A 22,405-nucleotide genomic window follows, 5' to 3' on the forward strand; every position below is an offset into this window, starting at 1 on the left:
GTTCTGTCAATTTCTTTGAATTTTCTGCTGATTGCTTTGTTAAGGCCTCAAGGGATTGATTTATTTTAAGCAGTGCCTGTGTCATAGGTTCCATTGATGCTGCTGTCCCAGTGTCTGGTGCAGGCACTGTGTTGCCAGAGAGTGAGCCTCTTTTCTTTTGTGTTTGTTTAACTTTAGATCTGGTTCTTATCTCCTCTGCCGTGCCACTCATATCCCAAGGCCGTTCTCACAGGAAAAACTTGCAATGGAAAATCCCAGTATTAGTCAGTTACTTTACAATTTTTCCCTCTTAGCCCTCAAGAGGGAGCAGTTAAAAGTTTCCAAGTTAGAAACAACAAAGAGACAGAAAGCCGGATGTAGAAAATCTCAAGTCCGCCATTAAAGTTATAAAACTTCTTCTCCAATTTAAATTTGGTTAGTCCAATATCAGTAACAACGTCCCATTTAAGTCTTAAATGTCTTAAAATTTTTCCACCATTTAAGGTGTAGTCTATATCCACTTCAAAGTTGTTTTAAAGAACAGTTTTCCCGGTGTTAAGTCCTGGCAGGTCGTCCCGGGGATCAGAGCAGTGAAAAACTTTGTTTCCCTTTAAGTTAAAAGTATCTTCGCAAGACTGTCTTTTTTTCCCCCTTCTCCTGCCAATCTGGAGGGGAGAGATACTTTTGACAGCTCAGGTTGACAGTTCGCAACTAAGTCTCTAATAACTGCAGCGAGGTCTTTCGTTGCTTTAAATTCCTGCAGTCCAGGGGGGGCAGACTTCCTTATTTTTTGCCCTCCCGTTTTCAGCCAAATTTTCACTTTTTAAAAGTTCCTAATTTTTTCCCTTCTTACTCACGGGAATCCAGTCCAGATTTTCTTTTCAGGAAGGAATCGGCGCTCTCCGCTAATGGCGACGCGGCTTCACTCCGCAGGCTGGGTAGCGACTCTCAGCACCGCGCTCACTCCCGATGCCGCTCCGGAGCCTTTAAAAAGGCTCTTTCACAGTACCGGGGGGCGCAAAGGTGCCCACCGAGTCTCCTTGCTCTCAGGCTTCCGCGCCTGAGATTTTAGGGGTCCCCCGCTCGCCGTAGCGGGTAAGACCCGAACTTGCGGAGCAGTCCTTCTCCGGAGCTCGGAGGTAGGACCGCCATTAAGCGCTGGCACCGACCGGAAGTCCTATTTTGTGGTATTTTAACCTGCTCAATTCCTCAACCATTTGTGAGTGTTTTCCCACTTAATTTACAATGTGATCGTTTCTTATTTGCTTATTTAACTAATTTATGAATCTGATTTCATAACTCAAAGAAGCATGAGAAAAAAATTAACAGATAAAAGTTTAAAACTGCTTTTGCAATATTACAGCTGTCCTTATACAGTTTTTGCAGTTTTGGAATATAGATGGACCATAGGATGGCCTCTGAGGTTTGGTAGGATTTTTATTTTTATTTTTATGCTGTGGTCACTGCAGATTCTATTGTACTTCTTTGTATAGGTATATCCCAGTATTGAAAGGAGTTAACTCTTCATTAAAAAGTATGTGTACATTAAACTGACTTTAGCATCAAATGCATCTGACTGGGTTTTCAAGAGGTCTATCTTATCAACGGGACGCGGATGGCGCTGTGGGTAAAACCTCAGCGCCTAGGACTAGCCGATCGTATGGCCGGCAGTTCGAATCCCTGCGGAGGGGTGAGCTCCCGTTGTTCGGTCCCAGCTCCTGCCCACCTAGCAGTTCGAAAGCACCCTTAAGTGCAAGTAGATAAATAGGTACCGCTTTATAGCGGGAAGGTAAACGGCGTTCCGTGTGCTGCGCTGGTGCTGGCTCGCCAGAGCAGCTTTGTCACGCTGGCCACGTGACCCGGAAGTGTCTGCGGACAGCGCTGGCCCCCGGCCTCTTAAGCGAGATGGGCGCGCAACCCCAGAGTCGGTCACGACTGGCCCGTACAGGCAGGGGTACCTTTACCTTTACTTTACTATTTTATCAACAGCTCATTAATAATGTGCTTTCCCCAAGCACAGAAGAATTAGCCATGAGAAAAAGTAACATCAGTAGTTATCCCAATCAGCTGAAAAGTATACTAGGAAATAACTTAGTTCAGAACCCATTAAATGCATTTCAGAATACTTTCTAGTGCTTGGAAGCTCACTACAGAGAAGGAAAGGGCAGACCACTGAGGAAAACACCCAGAGTCTGGCTTTCACCAAAGGCCCATTTTGAACAATACATTTTGTACCTTGTTGACACACAAACTTACTGCAGCTTGTTATGAAGGACAAGCACACGTAATCCTCAGTGATAAAATCTTATGCTTGGCATCCAAGGGGTTTCAGAATCAGTCCTTAACATTCTCAACTAAAAGATCTTAAATAGAAGTCAGAGGAAACCTCTGTCAGAGATCCTATACATGAAACTATTCTGTTCAAAAGAGAGTGACAACTGAGACATTCCAGCTCCTACCTGCAAATGTTTTGAAGAGAAAAAGCTACAAATCACATAACTGTCCCATTCATAATAGACCCTATATGCTTGCATTTTGTTCCCTGATAAAAAGGTAAAGGTAAAGGTACCCCTGCCCGTACGGGCCAGTCTTGACAGACTCTAGGGTTGTGCGCCCATCTCACTCAAGAGGCCGGGGGCCAGCGCTGTCCCTGGTACCTGGTTGCAAAAAGCAGCGAACATATTTCACTGAAACTGAAAAGAAGAAATCTGTGTTGGTGAAGCATATAGTATAGCAATTGCTCTAGGTGCAGTGACAATACGTTTTCTTGGCTTTGATTTCAGTGCCAAGTAGGCTATAAGGGGGGTGGGGCAGCAGAACAAACACAAAAAAATCACCTTGTAAGCCAATGTAGACTCAAAGTGCAGATTTTAAAAATTCATCTCAAAATATATATTGATATATTCCCTCCCCCCCTCTCTCTGTGTGTGTATTCTGCATATATATTCCAGTATTTTCCTATTAAAGTGTAATACAACCAGAAAAGCTCCATGTCACAACTTTTTAGGGGGGGAGAATGGACCTTAAGTGGGGCACCTCTCCACCTCTTAAAATATTCCACTTGATATTGTTGAATGTTCTGTCTGCCTGGTAAAGTGACCAGTTTAACGAATGCAAGCAAGTGGAACCTAGAATTAGCAAGGTTTTGTGCTTTCAGGAGCTAGCAATCCGACCATGAAATAACCAGAGTCCTTTGGAGTCTTTCCAATGGGAAATTATCTCTGTTCTGTGAACCGGCCCTAAGACCTCCAGGTATAGGGTGGTATATTAATTCTAACAACAACAACAACAACAACAACAACACTGCCAACACACACACACACACACACACACACACACACACATGCTAGATCACCTGCTTCCAAGCAGCTAAAAGCATCTTGCAGCCAATCAGAAGCTTTGGTTTCCGAATGTTTTGGAAGTCAAACGGACTTCCGGAATGGATTCCGTTTGACTTCCAAGGTACGACTTGGTCATGAAGTCTCAAAACCACCTCTCATCACATACAATGAAACAATCGGCTTCTGGAACACGCATCCCATGCCAGTCTCCATCAGTGCCTGCAGCTAAAGACTTTCTGGCCAATAACTAGCATGCATATTTCAATCAACCACAAGTATCTGAAATGCAGGAACAGAGCACCTGCTTTATCTAGTCATTCCCTACAGTAGCTATTTATAAACATAGGTGGAACCTGTATTATTGGAAAAGCACCAATGCAAATACGTACTGAGGCCAGTAGTGTAAAAAAATGGTGCACTCCTTGCGAAACAAAGTTAAGGATGTGCTTTATTGACTGCTTTCCACCTTCTGTTTATGCTCTATGGATCAGTAAACCCCACTGGACTTTGAACGCATGAACTTCAGTGGTGAGAGAGAAAGAAGAGAAAGAGTGAGTCAGCACTTGTCCCTTGAGTTGTGTCAGGGCTCACTTTTTCTTCCAGTGCTGCATTTTGCATGAGAAATATTTTGTGCTGCAAAATTTTTGCCTAAAAGAAATCTTAGCCAAATGTAATTTCAGTGGTATAAACTATTTGTTACTCCCTTGTCAACATGCGGAGGCATGAAATGAAAAGGGTAGGGCACTTGTAGGATTAGAATAGGGCTTCTGCAGAAAAACGATTTTGAAAAACAATGCCCCTCAATCAAAAAAATGACAGGCCAGAACGTTGCATACGTGCAATTTCTCCATACCATTCGGGTATATGTGTTTTAACAACAAGATGATCCCCCCCCCCGCCCCCCAGAGTACACAATAAGAAAATGTATTCAGTACAAGACCTACAAAAAGGAACAAACTAATGAAGAGCAAAACTGTTAAGGGGCAGCAATATAAATGCAGTATAATAATTTTATTTTTTAAATTACGTCTGCATTTTTCCCTGTAAGGTTTTGTATAGAGAAGATTGAGAGTGCTTTAAATAGGCAGGGATTGCACAGGGACAAACCTCACCATTCTGAATCATGCCAAGTCAGCCTTCAAAAGCAGTAATTTTAATTAGGGAGGATTTTACTCATGAAGCTTGGAAAACAGAACATGAATGGAGATCATCTCCAGGTTTTTAAAGTGTAGAATAAGAAACTTAGCAAGGTTACACAGCTTCCTCCATAAACAGAAGCAAACCGAGGTTAGCATTATATACGCTTCAGCTTTATTGTAGTCTCTGTAGGTGTAAAGACAAGGAACTTCCACGTACCGTAGTCAACTATTCTGCTTTGCTATTCCGTCTTATGCTAAAAAAAGTGGTGACTTTTTTTAGATTGCATCTGACCATCTGCGCCAATTGCCATGCTTTCAAATGCATTTGGGATGCTTTCTAGGGCAATCCGAATAAGCGATTCACTCCTAGCTTCATAAGATGTAAACAGCAGTCCAGCACCATTGTTTCATGGCTAGGATTCTATGCCATCTGGAGATACAGTCCCTGTATGTCAGGCATGTCCAAAGTCCGTTTTGGAGGCATAATCTGGTGTGCCGGTCGGTTTAATCCGGCCCCTGTTGCAATTTTTCTCCTGGGGTAAAATCCTTTAAAAACCCTCAACAACTTCAATCCTTAAAAAAGGTTGGCCCCTTGGTCGGCCCTCACGGCCCTTCACTTCATCAAATCTGGCCCTCTTTGAAAAAATTTTGGACACCACTGCTGTATGTGATACCACTCTATTTGACAGCTTTCATTCTTCCTGCCATGACAGATAGAAATATATGTCAATAGCTTGCATGCACCAACTTCCAATGCTTCAGCTTCCTCCCTTACTTTCCTAGCTGCACAAATTAAAACTTTCAGTTTTCTTTTGATTTGGCTCTATGGACTTAAGTATTCTGGAAAATTACAATGCACCCTTCTACTGTTGACTGGAACTGGGCTCAGATGTTTCACGGCATTTTCTTGAAATAAGGCAGTTTTGTTATACAGCTCCCTTAGTTTCGATGTGATGAGAACACAGCACCAGTTGAACAATTCAAAAGAAAAGGCTAATGATATCGGTAATCAGAACTTTTAATAATCTAGCTGGTATTGTGGTTGTCATGAAATAGATAGCACAGAAGCCCTAACACAAATCTTGGGTGTTCAGGACCTTGACTGACACAACCAAAGCAAATGGTAGAGGAATGAAATGCTTTGTGGAACTGGAGATAAGGGTGGGCTGAAGGTTGCAAAGAAGTTATGTCTGCTCTTGTTCACAGTAGGAAAAATATTTAACACTCCCCCAAAATGAAACATCCTAAAGGAAGAAATTTATTCTCCTTTTCATTTTAGTCATTAGCAGAAGCAATTACTTCAGTACTTCTGTGGTACTGCCCTTCAGCAGATTTTAATAAGCAGTTCTTCTCTTAATGCTGACAAACCCTTGTATCAGAGCACACATCTTAATCCTTTACTCTCTTGCACATGTCACATTCTTATTTTGTTGTGTTTGGCTTTTTTAAAAAAGTTGTCTTATAATGGATCATTTTACACATTATCCAGGCATAAAGGGAACTAACAGAAACCACATTGACAATGTCATAGAGCCAAATCCTTATTATTTCATTTTTTTTACTCATTTTCCATGAGGCATTCAGCAGCAATTTGCAGGGCAGTGTAACATATTCAAAACAGATTGAACTAGAAATAGCATATACATAAAATCAATTCAAATCCAAGAGAGATGCCAACTGGGGTGTTTTTTAAGCTTTCCTGAAAGAGGAATGTATTTAGCAGGCACCAAAGAGACATATCACCTGTCTGATATACAATGGGAAGGTAGGTGTGCCCACACCAAAAGCCTGATTTAGACATTGTGCAGAATGGACCTCTTGATAAGGATGATATCTGAAGGATGCCCTCTCCTGCAGAACACAGTGATAGGTTGATTATGTAGGGGATGAAATAATCTCTTAGATATTCTGGTACCAGGCTGTACAGGGCTTTGTACACCAATGTTGCCACCTTGAATAGCCTGGTAGCTAAATGACAGCCAGTGCAATTCTTTCAGCAGTAGCGTAATATGATGGTGATATTCCACTCCAGTGAGCAGTCGAGCCATCACATTTTGCAATAACTGCAGCTTCTGGGTCAGCCTCAAGGGCAGTCCTCAAATTGTCTTGCAAACAACTAACAGCAGGATCCCACAGGATCTAGAATTCCACTAGATCAGAAGTAAGCAGACCCCAAAGAATACAAAAAACAAAAACAAAACAAAATTCCACTGAGGATGCAAAGGAGGCAGAAAAGTGGGTGTTCTTCACCATCTTCACTGTTATGCAGTAGGCACGGGTCTGTGTTCTCACTCATGTTCAGTCAGTTTTGCAGCACATCTTCTACATCCTGCACTCTACTTGTCATCCAGTTTGTTTCATTACCATTAGGTCTCTGGTAACCCAAGATGCAGAATGTGTTCCACAATCCTTATCCTCTGCCACATTCCATGCATAAACATACAGCCAGGAAGTGCCCACAGTGACTTCCTCGTAATATAGCTGCAAGGGTGCTTAGAAGACTTGCAAGTTGAATCTGCAGACCAACCACCCCATTGTGGTGGGACCCAGATGTTGTTGGACTATGTATCTCCCACCATCCTTAACCCACTGGACCATGCTGGATGGAGCTGACAGGAGCTTCAATCTAACAACACCTGGAGAGCACTGGGGTTATGTCCGGGAGTCCACAAAGGCAAAAGCATGCAAAGTCAGAATGAACCTAGGAACCGCACCGGCCATTTGAGCTCTCACAACGTCTTGGACAACCCCACAAGGGCCTTGTACAACCACTTTAGAGCCCCATAGGCAAGGCGCATGGCTTAAAAAGCTGTTTCCGTGAATGAAAACCCTTCAGATGGGCCCACAATATCTTGCGAGAGCCTCCAGAGCCCGATAAGCTAAGGTCTCTCTCCCCTTTTCTATTTATTTATTTGTGATTCATCTAAAGCTGCGATTACGTAAAAAAAAGAAGCATAAGTTGCGGACCTACTGTACTATGAAGAACCAGTTAAAGAGGTTGTAACATGTATGCACATGATGTTCTGCCTTATCCACATGGAGGAATTCAAACAGTTTGAAATATAGCACTATAACACACTATTTATGATATTTACTTCAGTTCCCGATGAAGGCAGATACCAGAATGGGAGAGAAGGATCTGTGTGCAGGATTCCCTTCGGCCAGGACATAGCAAAAATGTTGGGTTCTGAAATTAGAAACTTCTTCTTACTACAGAGTGACAGCAAGCAACACTGCTGATAGTAAGAGACCAAAGCCAACTCTCTCACCCTGTCTCCAGCATCCATGGAGTTTTGCTACAACCCAGTAGGATAGATAGTCTGCCTTATTGCCCTTTTCCAGCATGGGGATCAGTATGTATGGAGAAAGTAGATATGAAAGAAGCAGAAACACAAATGGGCATTGGCAATCTATCAGCCACAGCAGCTGACAAAGAAAGATGGGTACATTAGTTCTTGGCTCCTAAACTACACCTATCCTTCTTTCTTACTAGTCTAAGAAGAGTGCACACCAGGACAGAAAGTTGTATGAGAACAGTTCTTTTAATTGATACTTCTTTACCGGTGTAAGAACAAAAGCCCAGAAGGATCAATATTAAAACACAAGAGTTTAACAACTCAGTGAAGGATAAAAGTGGTCCCTGCAAAAGCATCTTAAAGCTTAGAGAAATTAATGGAAACTTCAGAGAGGCTGATGTTAACGACAGTTATAATCATAATAACTACTGTTTTGAGGACCCTATAAAACAACATGCGCATAAGGCCTTAAGGAAGTTCGGCTCCTACCCCTCCAAAGCCTATTTACACTGAACTATTCAAGACTTAATAGGTATCTGGGCTGCATATGGAAGAAAGAAGAGAACCACTCCCAAGCAAGTCCATTTCTAAGATGACAGGAGAGATGAAGCACTCAAATATGGTGCAATAGTTTCTATCTGACACAAGAGGAACCCAGGATCAAAGCTCCCACACCCCAGAGTATTTTCCAGTACATTTCCTGTCTTTTCCAGAAATACTGGTTTCAGCAACAGTGTTTCAATTTAGGTTACAAATCAGGTTTACTTTAGCTTCTCTCAAACATACAAAAATGTGCTTAAGTAAATGGCACAAACGTTTACTAATTGAAGGAAAGCTTCTGAGAAACCAGTGTGAGGTCTTACAGGTTTTAGGAGTCCACAGAAACCTAAGCATGCCCATATTAATATTTTCATTACATCATTTTTTACTAGAAACAGATTTTTCTTGTGCAAAGACAATAATCTACTATTTGATGATTTGGGAGTACAGTTCCCCAAAGCAACTCAATTAATTGTCTCCAACAGAAGCTTCCATAGAAGGAAAAAAAATAACTTTAAATACAGTATTGTAAAAATAGTGACTCAGAACTGCACAGCATATTGAGCATATGCTGAAAGCAGCGACAGGCAAAACATGAAGCATTTTGGACATAAATTAGGATAAATGCTCTTCTATGAACTACAATTTTGTGGGAATGATTCTAATTTATGTCAAGTGAGATTAAAAAAAATGTATTTGAAAGGAATTTAGCTTGGGTCTTCAACCATGTCTTAAGGAGTAACATTAAATAGGGAAAAAGCCTAATATTTTTAAAGAATTTATCAAGAATTCCAGATGTCAAAAATGAACAATGGTTTCATGGCCTTCATGTTTCCAGTCCCACTCCACCCTATAAATAATGTTTTTTAAAGCATAACATATTCACAAAATATAAATTCACATTAGGATTTATGTAATTGTGCCTTTAAACAGTCAGGTCAATTGCCAAAATAACGTTCTTACATAGTTAAAAACTAAGGTCCTGTCTCTTTCCTTTCTACCACACATAGTCTTATCTATTTGAATTCCTAACACATCTGCTTATCTATTTAAATAATTTAATTTCAGCTCCACTCCTTTTCTTCATTGGTCTATCCTGAGTTCTCAGAACAATATCCTGGAACATTTCAACTTTAAAAGATTGCAGGATTTTTCCTGAACGTCTAACTGAGAATTAGTGTCTCCTACATAGGCAAGTACACTGGTGTGAAAACTCGCAAGGAGGCGTACAAAACCTCTTCCTCACACAACTTATTTCCAAACTTAAGACTGTGTATGCACATGGAAAGTTCTTATTTGTTGAAGGATATTTCTTGTTTTGCAAATGGGGGCCCTTGAGATAATGGTCAGGCAGAGAGAAGACACAAGATAGCCAGTCCAGCCACAGCCCACTAGGATGACTTTCATTCAAACACTTAATTTGCAAGATGGGTGAGGTGAAAAGCAGGCAGGGAATTCTTAGATAAACTAACTGCTTATCACAAGGTCTCCACTTCCCCCAAAGGAGTAGAAAGTAAGCCTAAAATTTGAGTATAAAGGAAGTGGCACTCCTTTCTCCAATAAGGACCTTCGTTCATCGCTCACAGGGAACAAACAAACTCATAGTGTCAACATCCGTTTGTGTTCGTGTATTCTATATACAACCTTTCATTTGAAACCACAAGGCAGTGAACAGTTAAAAAAAAACAATACCAAAAAAGCAGCCAATTGGCCAGGGCAGACATGACATTAACAAACTGGTATTAAATGGCCAGCAAAGGCTTGAAAAAATAAGTGAGTTTTTGGCAAGGACAGAAGTGATTTCAGTGTTATTGCTTGCCTTAATACAAGGGCGGAGCACGGTTGATTCCACAGAGAGGCCACCACAACTGAAAACGTGCTTTGTATGCTCTAGGGCAAGCTTATGAGGTTTTTGCATTTCCCCAAAGCTGCCACTCTATTATAACTCTTCTCTAATTTAGACTCTAGGCCAACACAGAAGGTAGTATCTCCACATACATGAACCCAACCACCTGTATAGCAACCACTGGGGAAGAATCTAACATCTCCATGACTTTTCCCACACTCATAGATAGGCACCTGTATTTCATCTGATTGGGATGAAAGTAGTTCACTTCCAACTTCTCGAAATATCTGCACTGCCAAGTAACTCAAATCCCATTAGATAAAATTAAAAAATATTTTAGGAGTGCTTCTGTCTCCACCTCCTGGGATTTTTAGTTTTTGAAATAAGCAGTTTTAGCAGACATGGATATTTTTTTAAGGGGGAAGAGAGAACAGGAAATTTGTTAGGCCGAATAGCTGCCATTAAGATGAATGTATTGCCAAAAATGTTATTTTTGTTTCAGACATTGCAGATTGTAGACAAAACGGAGTGCTTCCGGAAGTGGCAGAAAGACATTTCTAAATTTGTCTGGCAGGGCAAAAAGCCCAGAATTAAGTTTAAGATATTAACGGATGCGAAAGAAAGAGGGGGCTTTGCCCTGCCAGACTTAAAGTTGTACTATGAAGCCGCAGCTTTCTGCTGGCTAAAAGACTGGCTACTTCTTGAGGACACTGATGTACTGGATCTGGAAGGTTTTAACAATGCATTTGGATGGCATGCATACTTATGGTATGATAAGGTTAAGATTAATAAGGCCTTTAAGAACCATATTGTCAGGAAAGCAGTATTTAATGTCTGGACAAGATACAAAGACTTATTGGAGAATAAAACCCCGAGGTGGCTGTCACCCTTGGAGGCTAAGGCCCGAAAAAGAGCCAATATGGAGGCCAACTGGCCAAAGTATTGGGAGATATTAGAAAGAGATGGAGACAATTGGAAATTGCAGAGTTTAGAGAAAATGAAAGATAAAGTGCGAGACTGGTTACACTACGCTCAGATTAAAGAAGTGTTTAAGAATGACAAAAAGTTAGGATTCCAGGTGGAGAAATCGAAGTTGGAAACAGAACTGTTAGAACCTAAGACTAAAGTACTTTCAAAAATGTATAATTTGCTGCTGAAATGGAACACACAAGACGAAATGGTTAAATCGGTTATGATAAAGTGGGCACAGGATATTGGGCATAATATTATGTTTGAAGACTGGGAAAGGTTGTGGACCACTGGGCTGAACTTCACTGCATGTAATGCTCTGAAGGAAAATGTAATGAAAATGATATATAGATGGTACATGACCCCAGTTAAATTGGCCAAAATATACCATTCGTCTGATAATAAATGTTGGAAATGTAAGGAAAATGAAGGAACATTCTTTCACCTCTGGTGGACTTGCCCTAGAGTGAAGGCCTTCTGGGAGATGATATACAATGAGCTGAAAAAGGTGTTTAAGTATACCTTTACCAAGAAACCAGAGGCCTTCCTCTTGGGCATTGTCGGCCAGAATGTGTTAAAGAAGGACAGAACATTTTTCATGTATGCAACAACGGCAGCAAGGATACTGATCGCCAAGAATTGGAAAACTCAAGATTTACCTACTCTGGAAGAATGGCAGATGCAGCTGATGGACTATATGCAACTAGCTGAGATGACCGGCAGAATCCGAGACCTGGGAGAAGAGAGGGTTGAAGAAGACTGGAAGAAATTTAAGACTTATTTACAAAAGTACTGTAATTTGGCTGAATGTTGACAGGGATGCCAGAGCAGAAATAATCGTCTATCACTAAACTAGAGTTAAGTTCAACTATACTTTAATGACTGAATCTAAGACTATGAACAAAATGATAATTTGCTTGGAAATAACTTTATAATGATGCAAGTGGGTGCGGGAGGTGTGAGGGAGTCCAAAGTAGTAATGAAAAGATGTTAAATAACCAATGTTGTTTTATCAAATATGCTTTTGTATTGAAAAACCTTAATAAAAATATATTTAAAAAAAAAAAAAGAGAGAGAGAACAGGAAATTTGGTGAAAGGAGAAAAGTGTTACCTTAACATATCTTTTAACACATAATAGTCTGCCAAAGCCACTTAGAATAAGAGCCAGGATAGTCAATATGACAAAATCCATCTGGAGCTCTTTCTACAGTAGCACTCTCAATGTATGAAATCAAGACTCTATTTTAATACAAGAAAAACATTAACTCATTTTGTTTTTTAAAAAAACTTATTAAATTTATATCCTTCCTTTCCTCCAAGGAGCTCTGGGAAGCATATATATTGCCCCCTATTTTATCCAACAGCTCTGAAAGGTATATTAAGCTGAAAGATAGTGGACTAGTTCAGCATTATCCAGGGTCATTCAGCAAGTTTTAGGGCTGAGTGGGAATCTAGCCACTGTTGCCATGCTGCCCTTTATATGAACAAGGAGGAGGTGAAGAAGACATCACACCCTCCCCCAAGTCAACAAGAATAATTCCTCCCTTAGTGCAAGCATGTCTATTTTGCCTTTTTAAATTTAATTTAAAAGGGGGGGGGATGCAACACACTTCCCGCAATGCTTTGGATCACTGCTACAATTTGAATACTATCTTGCTTGATTCCTCCAGGTCTTCCATCCATATCTTCTCATAAACTTAAAACTCAAATCATTTGGAGACTTAAAGAGTCACATTTTAAAATAGTGTTGTAGTTATCCTCCTAAAGTCTTAGAACATGACAAGGCAGAAATAAAATAAAGTTACAAGAATAATTGTATGGTTTATATTTTTTAAAAACCCTATATATCATGAAAATAATTGTAGATTAACTCTCATGACAGAAGTAGCTACTCAAATCATAGTTTCAATTACATATAGGCTTAAATATTGGTTTTTAAATCTTTTTCTTATACAGTAATTACAGAAAGTAAACCACAAATTAACTGCAGTCAAACTCAACATTAACTGCAGGAACAATTAATTCAGCACCAACCCCTATAAGCAACTTAAGTTAACTGTCTAATTAGCAAACCTTTTACTTAATGCTGCAATGCGAATCAAAGTCCAAGTCTCATAACGCCTTTTTTAAAAATAAGAACACTTAATTTAAGACTCCAGCTTGCAAAAACAATATGTACCAGAAGTATGTTCACAGTGTGCAAGGCAACTGCTGGGAGCCCCACCTAGTCAAGCTTGGGTGAGTTAAAAGCAGCCCTCCAACTCACTCACCACCAAGACAAATTTTATTACCATATGAACTACTGCAAGCTCAAGTGGTAAAAACACGAAGTACAATAAAATCCTGTGAGTAAAATTACAACACTGCATATTTACATTGTAGTGCAAAGGTAATGTAGGGAATGACACAAAAATAAGAAAAACTCAAGTCTGAATTGTCAAGTGCCATTTCCATTTTAAAGGAAATGAAATTTCTAAAGCTGCAGTCCCCTGCTGAATAGCACATTACTGTTTGGTACCCTGTAGCACAAACCCAAAGCAATTATTAAAGCAAAAGATGCAGGGTAGAATCCAACGTACAATGTTGTGACATCTGCTTGCTCAGCAAGACTTCACCCTCACAAAAATCTGGGGGGGGGGGGGTCACAGAGTGGTATAGACAAGTCGAGAGAAAGGTGAAGCTCTTCTGAACAGAATAGGATACAAGCCCTAATGTCATTCAAAAATATGTCAGTTTAAACCCAGAGTTAAGTGTATCTGACACTGGCCGAGCCCCAAAAAGCTGGTAAATTGGAAGATAAGGCCAATGCTTTAACCGACTTGCTCCATCATCATCAATGATGATGGGCGATGTCAAGAACTGTGCTTGCTTGCTTACAACTTAGTCTCCATGCACAAACCACTTCTTGGTCTTTCTGGCCGAAATCCAAAGGGGGAAGGTACAAGTACCTGAGACCAGCAAAGATGCTCCACATTGTCCTCGTCCTGTATCACCTTATGGAGCATCAGAGCTTGACAGGGTAGGGCCCAAGTGTAAGACCTTCACATGTTTTCCCCACCACAGTGGAAGGAAACAGTGAACAGGGCCCACTTACTGCATTTATGCCTTCAGAAAGGCAGCATGAGGCCCCCAATCTATACTTTCTTGTCCTACCCCAACATAAACATAGGGTGTGGGAATGAGAGCCCTTACATTGCAGAAAGGCAGTGTAAGGCAATGATCCCTCCACTTCCTTTTCCCACCAGCTGGAAAGCAAACCTGGAGACCTAAAACTTTGTGCTGCCCTTTCTGCCTTCATTCTGCTCTAAAGGTAAAGAGACCCCTGACCATTAGGTCCAGTCGCAGACGCCTCTAGGGTTGCGGCGCTCATCTCGCTTTACTGGCCAAGGGAGCTGGCGTACAGCTTCCAGGTCATGTGGCCAGCATGACTAAGCCGCTTCTGGCAAACCAGAGCAGCGCACGGAAACACCATTTACCTTCCCGCTGGAGCGGTACCTATTTATCTACTTGCGCTTTGATGTGCTTTCGAACTGCTGGGTGGGCAGGAGCAGGGACCGAGCAACAGGAGCTCACCCCGTTGTGGGGATTTGAACCGCCCACCTTCCGATCGGCAAGCCCTAGGCTCTGTGGTTTAACCCAGAATGAATGGCATGGCATGCATCTCAGAGAGATACAGTGCCATAGTCACCATCCCTGCAGTTACAATGGTACCTCAGGTTACATACGCTTCAGGTTACAGACTCCGCTATCCCAGAAACAGTACCTCGGGTTAAGAAATTTGCTTCAGGATGAGAACAGAAATCGTGCTCTGGCGGCGCGGCAGCAGCAGGAGGCCTCATTCGCTAAAGAGGTGCTTCATGTTAAGAACAGTTTCAAGTTAAGAACGGACCTCTGGAACGAATTAAGTACTTAACCCGAGGTACCACTGTATATGCTAAAAACCGAGAAAGAATCATGAGCATGTCCAGCAGCTCCAGCAAGCCAGGAAGTCTCTCCCTTGTGTACTACAGTCTAACCACTGCACCACATTGCCACACTCCACAAATAAAAGAATAGGCATTGCACATAGCATCCACTAGACGACTCCGTTTGCAAACACTGAAGTCTGGTGGGGGGAATCACTTCAGAATTAATCTCAGCATGCACTGTAACTTTGCCAGCAGTTGCTGCCATAGGTTTAATGGAGCAGGAAAAGCTTAATAACCTGACCAAACCAATGAAATAGTGTGCTTCCCTCGGTGCCCTGAATGTCAGCAGTTTTCACCAAAATTGGAAAGAAATGATATGCCTGTTTGAAAATTGGAGTAAACAGTAAGTTGTCAGTTTGCAGCACCTTTAAACTTGCTGTACCTCTGGAATTTTTTATTGGATCTGTTTTAACCTTGGCACATTTGTACACTTCACCAGGTATTCCCTATATGTCAAGTTTCAAGTTATTACATCAAGATGTCATTTTTATGAGCAATAGAATTTTGAGGCTTATGATGACAGAACCTTAACTAAAAGAGCACTCTTGTGCCCTCTGACTTACTGAAAGTACAAACTGTTTTTATCATATTGGTCCCAAAGAATAAGAGATATAAGGTGCTGATTTATTTTACACATTGATGAAAATTATTACATAGGTTAATACTCCCATTCAGAACAAGTGTAAAATGCATTATTCCCATTAGGATTCTTTCACATCTCCTTTACACAAGGGTACAAAAGGTACTGTTTAATTAGAATAAAAAGTTAAAATCCTACTATTATTTAGAATGAGAAGAGCTCAATTAAAATTTTGGGGGGGGGAACTTGCAGTTTTATCTTGTCTGAATACATTTTTTCTGTGACGTGGAGTGAAAACTTTTTCCAGTCCTTTACTTTTCTGTGGAAAATTTTCTGATTCTTATATTCAATAGCAACAATGAATAGATGCCAACTGCAAATAAATTTTAGGAAAGCTTAGCAGTTTCAAACTTTGTAGCTTTCGTTGATAAAATACAAGTAAAATAAGCATGCTAAATTAGATCATTCCTTGGGGCGTTAGAAAATTTTCCAATTCTATTTCTTCCAAAAGTCCTGCATAACTTCAATTATTTGCTCTCTTTAGGGAAGGCTTAAAGGCCTATTTCATTCTTACTCCCTTGCAGGGGATAGGCACTGCTATGCTATTGTACAAATGTTAGTACTAGGGCACCAGTTTCATTAAAATGCTACTGTTTCCACAAAAGGGAAGTGCTTTTCAGACTGCTCACATGGGTGCAGTAACATCTAAATTGCAAGATGTGAAGTTCCATAAAAAGCATGAGCATTTGCTTGTGGTACTTGCACAATTATACTCATACAGTAATCACAATTCCTGTGAATATGTAGGAAAGCACTACAACTTCCCTCGATACAAGATACTGCTCATTCGAAGTAGTCAGAAGTAGTGCCCCCTGCCCCTTCCATTCCCAGCTCAAATTTAAAAACAAACATCCATACACTCATCCCTCAAAATGGGGAATCCTCCATGGCAAAGCTGCTCCACACACATTGAGGAAAATTATAGAACTTTTACTCAATGCAGAAAATAATAATCTGACAGAAACACTCTAATACGAGTTACACACTTATCACTTTATTGTAGAAGGGTTTGTATAAAACTGCTCCTTCAAACATAGGCTTACAGTAAGATCCTAAACACGTTGCTTCAGAAGCCCCATTGAGTTCAATGAGACTTCTACTTTGAATTCTATTCCTAAGTATCAGATTGGAGCCTTCATGTACCACCACAGTCGCAAGTGGAATTCTAAACTGCTTGTCTTCATACAGCCAGGCAGCCAACGTTAGAATCTATGTATTGAATAACTATGTCACATGTATGTGGTCAGCAGATGTTGAAAAGCCTTTTCATCCGATCTACTTTTCAACAATCCTATTCCACTTATCAAAAGCTTTAAAATAAGGATATCTCCAGTAACAAGATATCCTAAGAAGCAGTTATTTACACATCATTAAAGCAGTTCAATTCACCCAAAAGCTACAAGAAAACAGTTATATTATAGCTAAGAAGCATAAAAGCTGCTGACTGAAACTCTTACATTTTGATCATTTATTTTATGCATACAGGGAAAGCACAGGATATACTACATTAAAATAAGCAACCCACGGTCTGCAGTCCTATACCTCTTACCTGAGAGTAAGTCCTATTGAATTAAATGGCACTTCTGCATATACATGTACAGAATTACATTCCAAAGTTTTATTAGAAGGGAAACCTTGAAACTCAAAGCATTACAATACAAAGCAGCTCACTGCACAGAGCAAGACTGCCTACCTATACAGATTGCCCAATTTCGGTGGGTTAAGTATTATATTATATTATATTATTAATTTTCTGGTTCTATATTTTCTCTTTCTAAAAAAAGAGAAAGCATTCTGGACATCAGGATGTTGATCAGGGGTATTTCCTAAAACATAGCTGCAACACTGACCCAGCCAGTTGCACCTACCATCAGTTATCCTAGGAACCCCCCAGTTTTGAAAAGGATGTCTCATGAATTTTACATCATCCTATTTGCTCACAAGATGAAACAAGCACCTTGCTGCTTCTCCTATGCAAACCTACACAAGACTGCTATCATACAGGCTTCTCACAGACTCCTCAACACACAATTATGGTTTTAGAGACCTCACACAGGTCAGCACCATTAAAAGCGAGAGACACAACCAAATAGAGATTCAATGGTTCAACATGTTACCCATCCCCAGGCGAGGTGAACTGTTATAAAGACAGGGCTGCAAGAAAATGTAGTATTTCTGCATGAATTCGGAACCAAAATTTGCCCTATTCTTATTAATGTCATATTAATTATAACAAGCTACCTTGTAGATTTTGAAAACCAATATTCTTTTTAAGCTGAATTCCTATTGAACTCAATTGGATTTCATTCCAAGTATATATGCACATAAGATTTTGTTGTAAAATGGCACAATTAGTTTTTATCTTTCACTATCTTCAGTTTTACCCTCTTTTCAATAGTTTACACTTCTATATAATTACACTACAGAATTAGATGTGTACAACTTTTGTTACTAGAACTGCTCTTACCCCACCTGAATGTTTTTGCCTATGAACAGAAACTTTGTTTCAAATCTGCTGCAACTCCAATAAAACCTTTTAAAATAAAAAATTGTAAACACCCTCCGAATTCATTAACATAAAATTAGAAACAAACTGCTTCTATTCTTGCATCAGCATCTAAATAGAGACTTTGGTCAGATTTAAATACACTGCATGGATGTGCAAATACATTATCCAATTAAGTCTTAATTATATAAATGGTTGGCAGGAAAATTTATAGAACTACTAACAGCTATTGAAGTTGTGGGCCAAATAAATACTTGCGGTATTGTATAGTGCTGAAAGTTAGTTTTTCCTGTTCCTGTTTCAAGGGCATTTTAAAATCCAAACCAACAAAGCAGAAGAACACACTGATCAGAGAGCAAAAGAATTTTCCTAATCTGCTGAATTTAAGAGAAAACTTCTCAGTAGTTACTTCAAAGAAGCGGGAAGCAGCAAAAATCTGTGAGATACACCCCTGCCCACCTTGTAACGTTGTGTTATATGTGAAGCACAAAAAGGAGAACATCAGTCGATGAAACAGTGAAACTTTGCAGCATTCTTCAGATGAAGTTAGCAAGCAAAATCCATGCAAAGCACCTTGCCATTAGGTGAGAACACAAACAACCCTCCACACATCTGCTGAGAAGTAAATTCCATGGACCTTGCTCCCTACTATGTATGCGTAGGATTACTGTCTTAAACTGCAATCCTAGGCACACCTACTTGGGGGGGCGAGTCTCTCTCAACTCAGTGAAACTTCAAAGCAGACATGCATAGAGCTGTGCTGCTGTTAAGTCTGCAAACCTGGCCAAACTTAACAGGAAGCAAGCCCTACTGACTTCTGTGGGTTTTATTCCAAACCATATATGGAACCAGCAGCAGCCTTATCCCCCACAATAGAAACCTTGCTACTGCTTGTGAAGTGGACTTGCAACTCCTCTGTATATATTTACATGATAAGGAGGAGACAGAGACCACCTTCCAGTATCTAAAGGGCTGTCACATGGAAGATGGGAGTAAGCTTGTTTTATTCTGCTTAGGAGGCTGGGAACTCCAACCAACGGATTCACTTTAGAAGAAAGGAGATTACGACTAAACACGAGGAAGACCTTTCTGACAGTAAGAGCTGTTCAACAGTGGGACAGACTCCCTCAGGAGGTGGTGAACTCTCTTTCCTTGGAAGTTTCTAAGCAGAGGCTGGGTGACCATCTGCCATGGATGCTTCGGTTGAGATTCCTGCATTGCAGGTGGTTGGACTAGATGATCCTTCTAACTCTACAATCCTATGACAGCTACATTTATATCCCTCCTTTCCTCCCAAGAGCTCAAGGGGGTTCTCCCCCTCTCCATTTCCTCCTCACAACAACCCTGCGTGGTAGGTCAGGTGGTGAGTCACCCAGTGAGCTTCATGGCTGAAAAAGGATTTCAACCTGGGTGTCCATGGTTCAGCACTTTATCCACTACAACACACATGTGGGTAGGGTGGCTCTACCACCAGTGGCGTTTAGAGAGATATACAGTCAAAACAGCAAGCACAAAGTCACAGGAAGCCCTAACTAATAGTCACCAAACTAGCAGTCCCCCACCCTCAAAAATCAAGCACATTTGGGCATGGGTGGGTGAGAAATGTAGCTCTAGAATCTTGGTTCCCAACATGGGGCACACGTCCCACAGGGTGGCAATTTGATTTTTAAGGGGGGCAATTTGAGAATGAGTTATTAATAGTGAATGGCCTTTTAGGCTTCCTCCACGTGAATAGGAGTTCACTTTTTGAATAATAAGAATTATATGGGGGGCATCAGGATTTTAGAGGTGCTTAGGTGCGGCATGGCCAAAAAAAGGTTGGGAACCACAAGTGCTGGTGCTGAGAAGCCAAGGTTGCAGCTACTCCCCCAAATAAAGAAAAAATCCTTAACTAACTGAAGATCTGGCACTCCTAACAAAGGTCTGCCCTCCCCAACAAAAATCCTGGCTACATCCATGGTTGCAGGTTCGATCCGGTAAGGGGCAGCTGCATATTCCTGCACTGGACTAGTTGATCCTCAGGGTCCAGTCCAACTCTACGATCCTGTGAACTCTCACTTTGTAAGAGTCGGAAGGGACCTCGGGGGTCATCCAGCCCAACCCCCTTTGCAATGCAAACATCTATGTGCTCGAACCCACGACCCTGATCTCCTTCAGAGCCTCGCGCTCTACCGACCCCCGGCCGCCGCCGCCGCGGCTCCCCTTTTCGCTCCTCTCTTTCACGCATCCACCCATCCACACGTGCGCCGTTCCTCCGCGTTCTCTTTACCTCCGAACAGGTGAGGCGAGAGGTGGGCGGGCAGCGAGCCGATGACGAGCCGGGGCCCGCCGCTGCCGTGTCCTCCTCCAGCACCGCCGCCTCCACCTCCTCCGGCCGCGGCCCGTTCCCTGCCCCCTTCCTCGGGGGTGCTGCTGACCGAGTCCTGCGAGCCGTAGAGGCCGCTGCTGTTGGGGATGTTGAAGGCAGAATGAGCCGCGCGAGCCCCGGACGCGCCCGGCCCGCCTAGAGACCTGCTCCGGGGCGCCGCCGCCGACGCTCCGCTGGCCGAGCCGCCGGGCCCCGCGTGGTGCTGCCCTCCCGGGGCCAGGTGCGTGTACCTCGCCGCGCCGCCTGCCGGCCGCCCGTTCGCGCCGCCGCCGCCGCCGCTACTGGAAGGCAAGTCCCCCCCGGAGTAAGCCCGGGTCCGGCCATTGGCGGCGGCCGGGCCGCTCTGCTTGGCGCCCATGGCCCGCCTTTCCTCGCCGTCTGGCTGCGGTTCCTCTCAGGCTCGGCTGCTTCCCTGCGCGGGGCGGGGTAGGCGAAAGCGCGCCGCCCTCGCTCCTTTCCCCGGACCCGGCAGCTGAGGGAGAAGAGCCGCCGCGGCTTTCAGCGGGCGGGCCCGGCGCTGAGGCGGCGCTGCCTCCGCCGCGGAGAGTCCCTCAGAAGAACGACGACGGGCGAGGGAGAGGACGACGGGGAAGCCAGTACCGCTCTGCCGGGGAACGCAGCCGCTGCCCAAGCCCTCGGCCCCGCCGCTCCGGCCATCGTCGCTGCTGCCGCGGTGGTCGTCGTGTGAGGAAAGAGGCGGCGGCAGTAGCAGCGGCGGCCCGTCGCCCGCCTCAGAGGCCGCTCGCGCGCTCGCTCAAGTGTGAGGCGAGGGGGGCGGCACCTCTGCGCAGCCGCGCCTCCCTCGCTCGCTGGCCCGGCCGCCGCCGCCGCCGCGCCGCCATCATGGGAAGGGGGCGGGAGGGAGGCTCGAGGGCCGCCGCCGCCTCCCGCTCCGCCTCCTGTCTCCGTTCAGCGCCGGGAGGTGACAGGCGCCGCCCGCTTCTGAGGGGCCGCCAGGGCGGCTGGGCCCGCTGGTTGGCCTGTCGGAGCTGAGGAGGGCGTCCTCTTCCCGACGTGGGTTTTCCCGCCACAGACGTGTGCTCAAATTCATCATCATCATCATCATCATTATTATTATTATTATTATTATTATTATTATTATTATTATTATACCGCCCTACACCCACTGGTTAACAGGATGAAATCTCGACACAAAGACACAAAACACACAATCGAAATAAAAACAAAAACCACTCAGTAACTCCCAATAAAATGGGGGGCGCGAGAGAGAAGCTTAGCATATCTACCTAGGAGCCAATTCCTAGGGTCCCTTTGCTCCCCGCTCCCAATTTGAGGGGGCTGCCCCAACAAGTTGATGGACATTGTCATTCAAATTGTGGGTGTGTCCCCTGTCATGTGATCAATTATGCAGGGCGGGGCTTACCTGCCCCCCCCCAAATATTTGGTTCAAGTTGGCACCCCTGGAATATACAGTGGTACCTCAGGTTACATACGCTTCAGGTTACAGACGCTTCAGGTTACACACTCCGCTAACCCAGATAGAAACATAACCAAAAGTAAATACAAACATAACCAAAAGTAAAGTAAAGGTAAAGGGACCCCTTGTTAAGTTGTGGGTGAACATATCAGACGACACAAACAGCTCTTGTTTACTCACAGGCCAGAACAGAACTGAACTGAAGGATTCAGCCAGCCTGCTTATATAGAGCTCCACTACAATGCAACAGTAACCACCTTCTGTAACTATCCAATCACTGAACGTCACTTTCAATCCCTTATTTGCATACGTGGACCTGAGTGAAAACTATCTACAGTATCCCGGTGCTGGCCCAGTGTGAGAACTTCAGTACA

At 42.8% G+C, this 22,405-nt stretch overlaps 1 protein-coding gene across 3 annotated transcripts in view; it reads right to left on the reverse strand.

Annotated features, from left to right (window-relative positions):
• The window catches only part of ZNRF2 (zinc and ring finger 2), a 58,088-nt gene extending 36,646 nt beyond the window's left edge, over positions 1-21,442 (reverse strand). The window contains exon 1 of one of the 3 annotated variants that reach the window (XM_028749973.2): positions 20,495-21,425. In XM_028749973.2, the coding sequence (XP_028605806.2) occupies positions 20,495-20,951 (457 nt within the window). In that variant the 5' untranslated portion in view covers positions 20,952-21,425. Of the gene's footprint in view, positions 1-20,494 lie in introns of all 3 variants that reach the window. The other 2 variants (XM_028749972.2, XM_077916364.1) reach the window with 2 other exon arrangements.
• Positions 21,443-22,405: the final 963 nt, after the last annotated feature.

Source organism: Podarcis muralis, chromosome 12, assembly GCF_964188315.1.
Source record: "Podarcis muralis chromosome 12, rPodMur119.hap1.1, whole genome shotgun sequence".
NCBI classification, from domain to species: Eukaryota; Metazoa; Chordata; class Lepidosauria; order Squamata; family Lacertidae; genus Podarcis; species Podarcis muralis.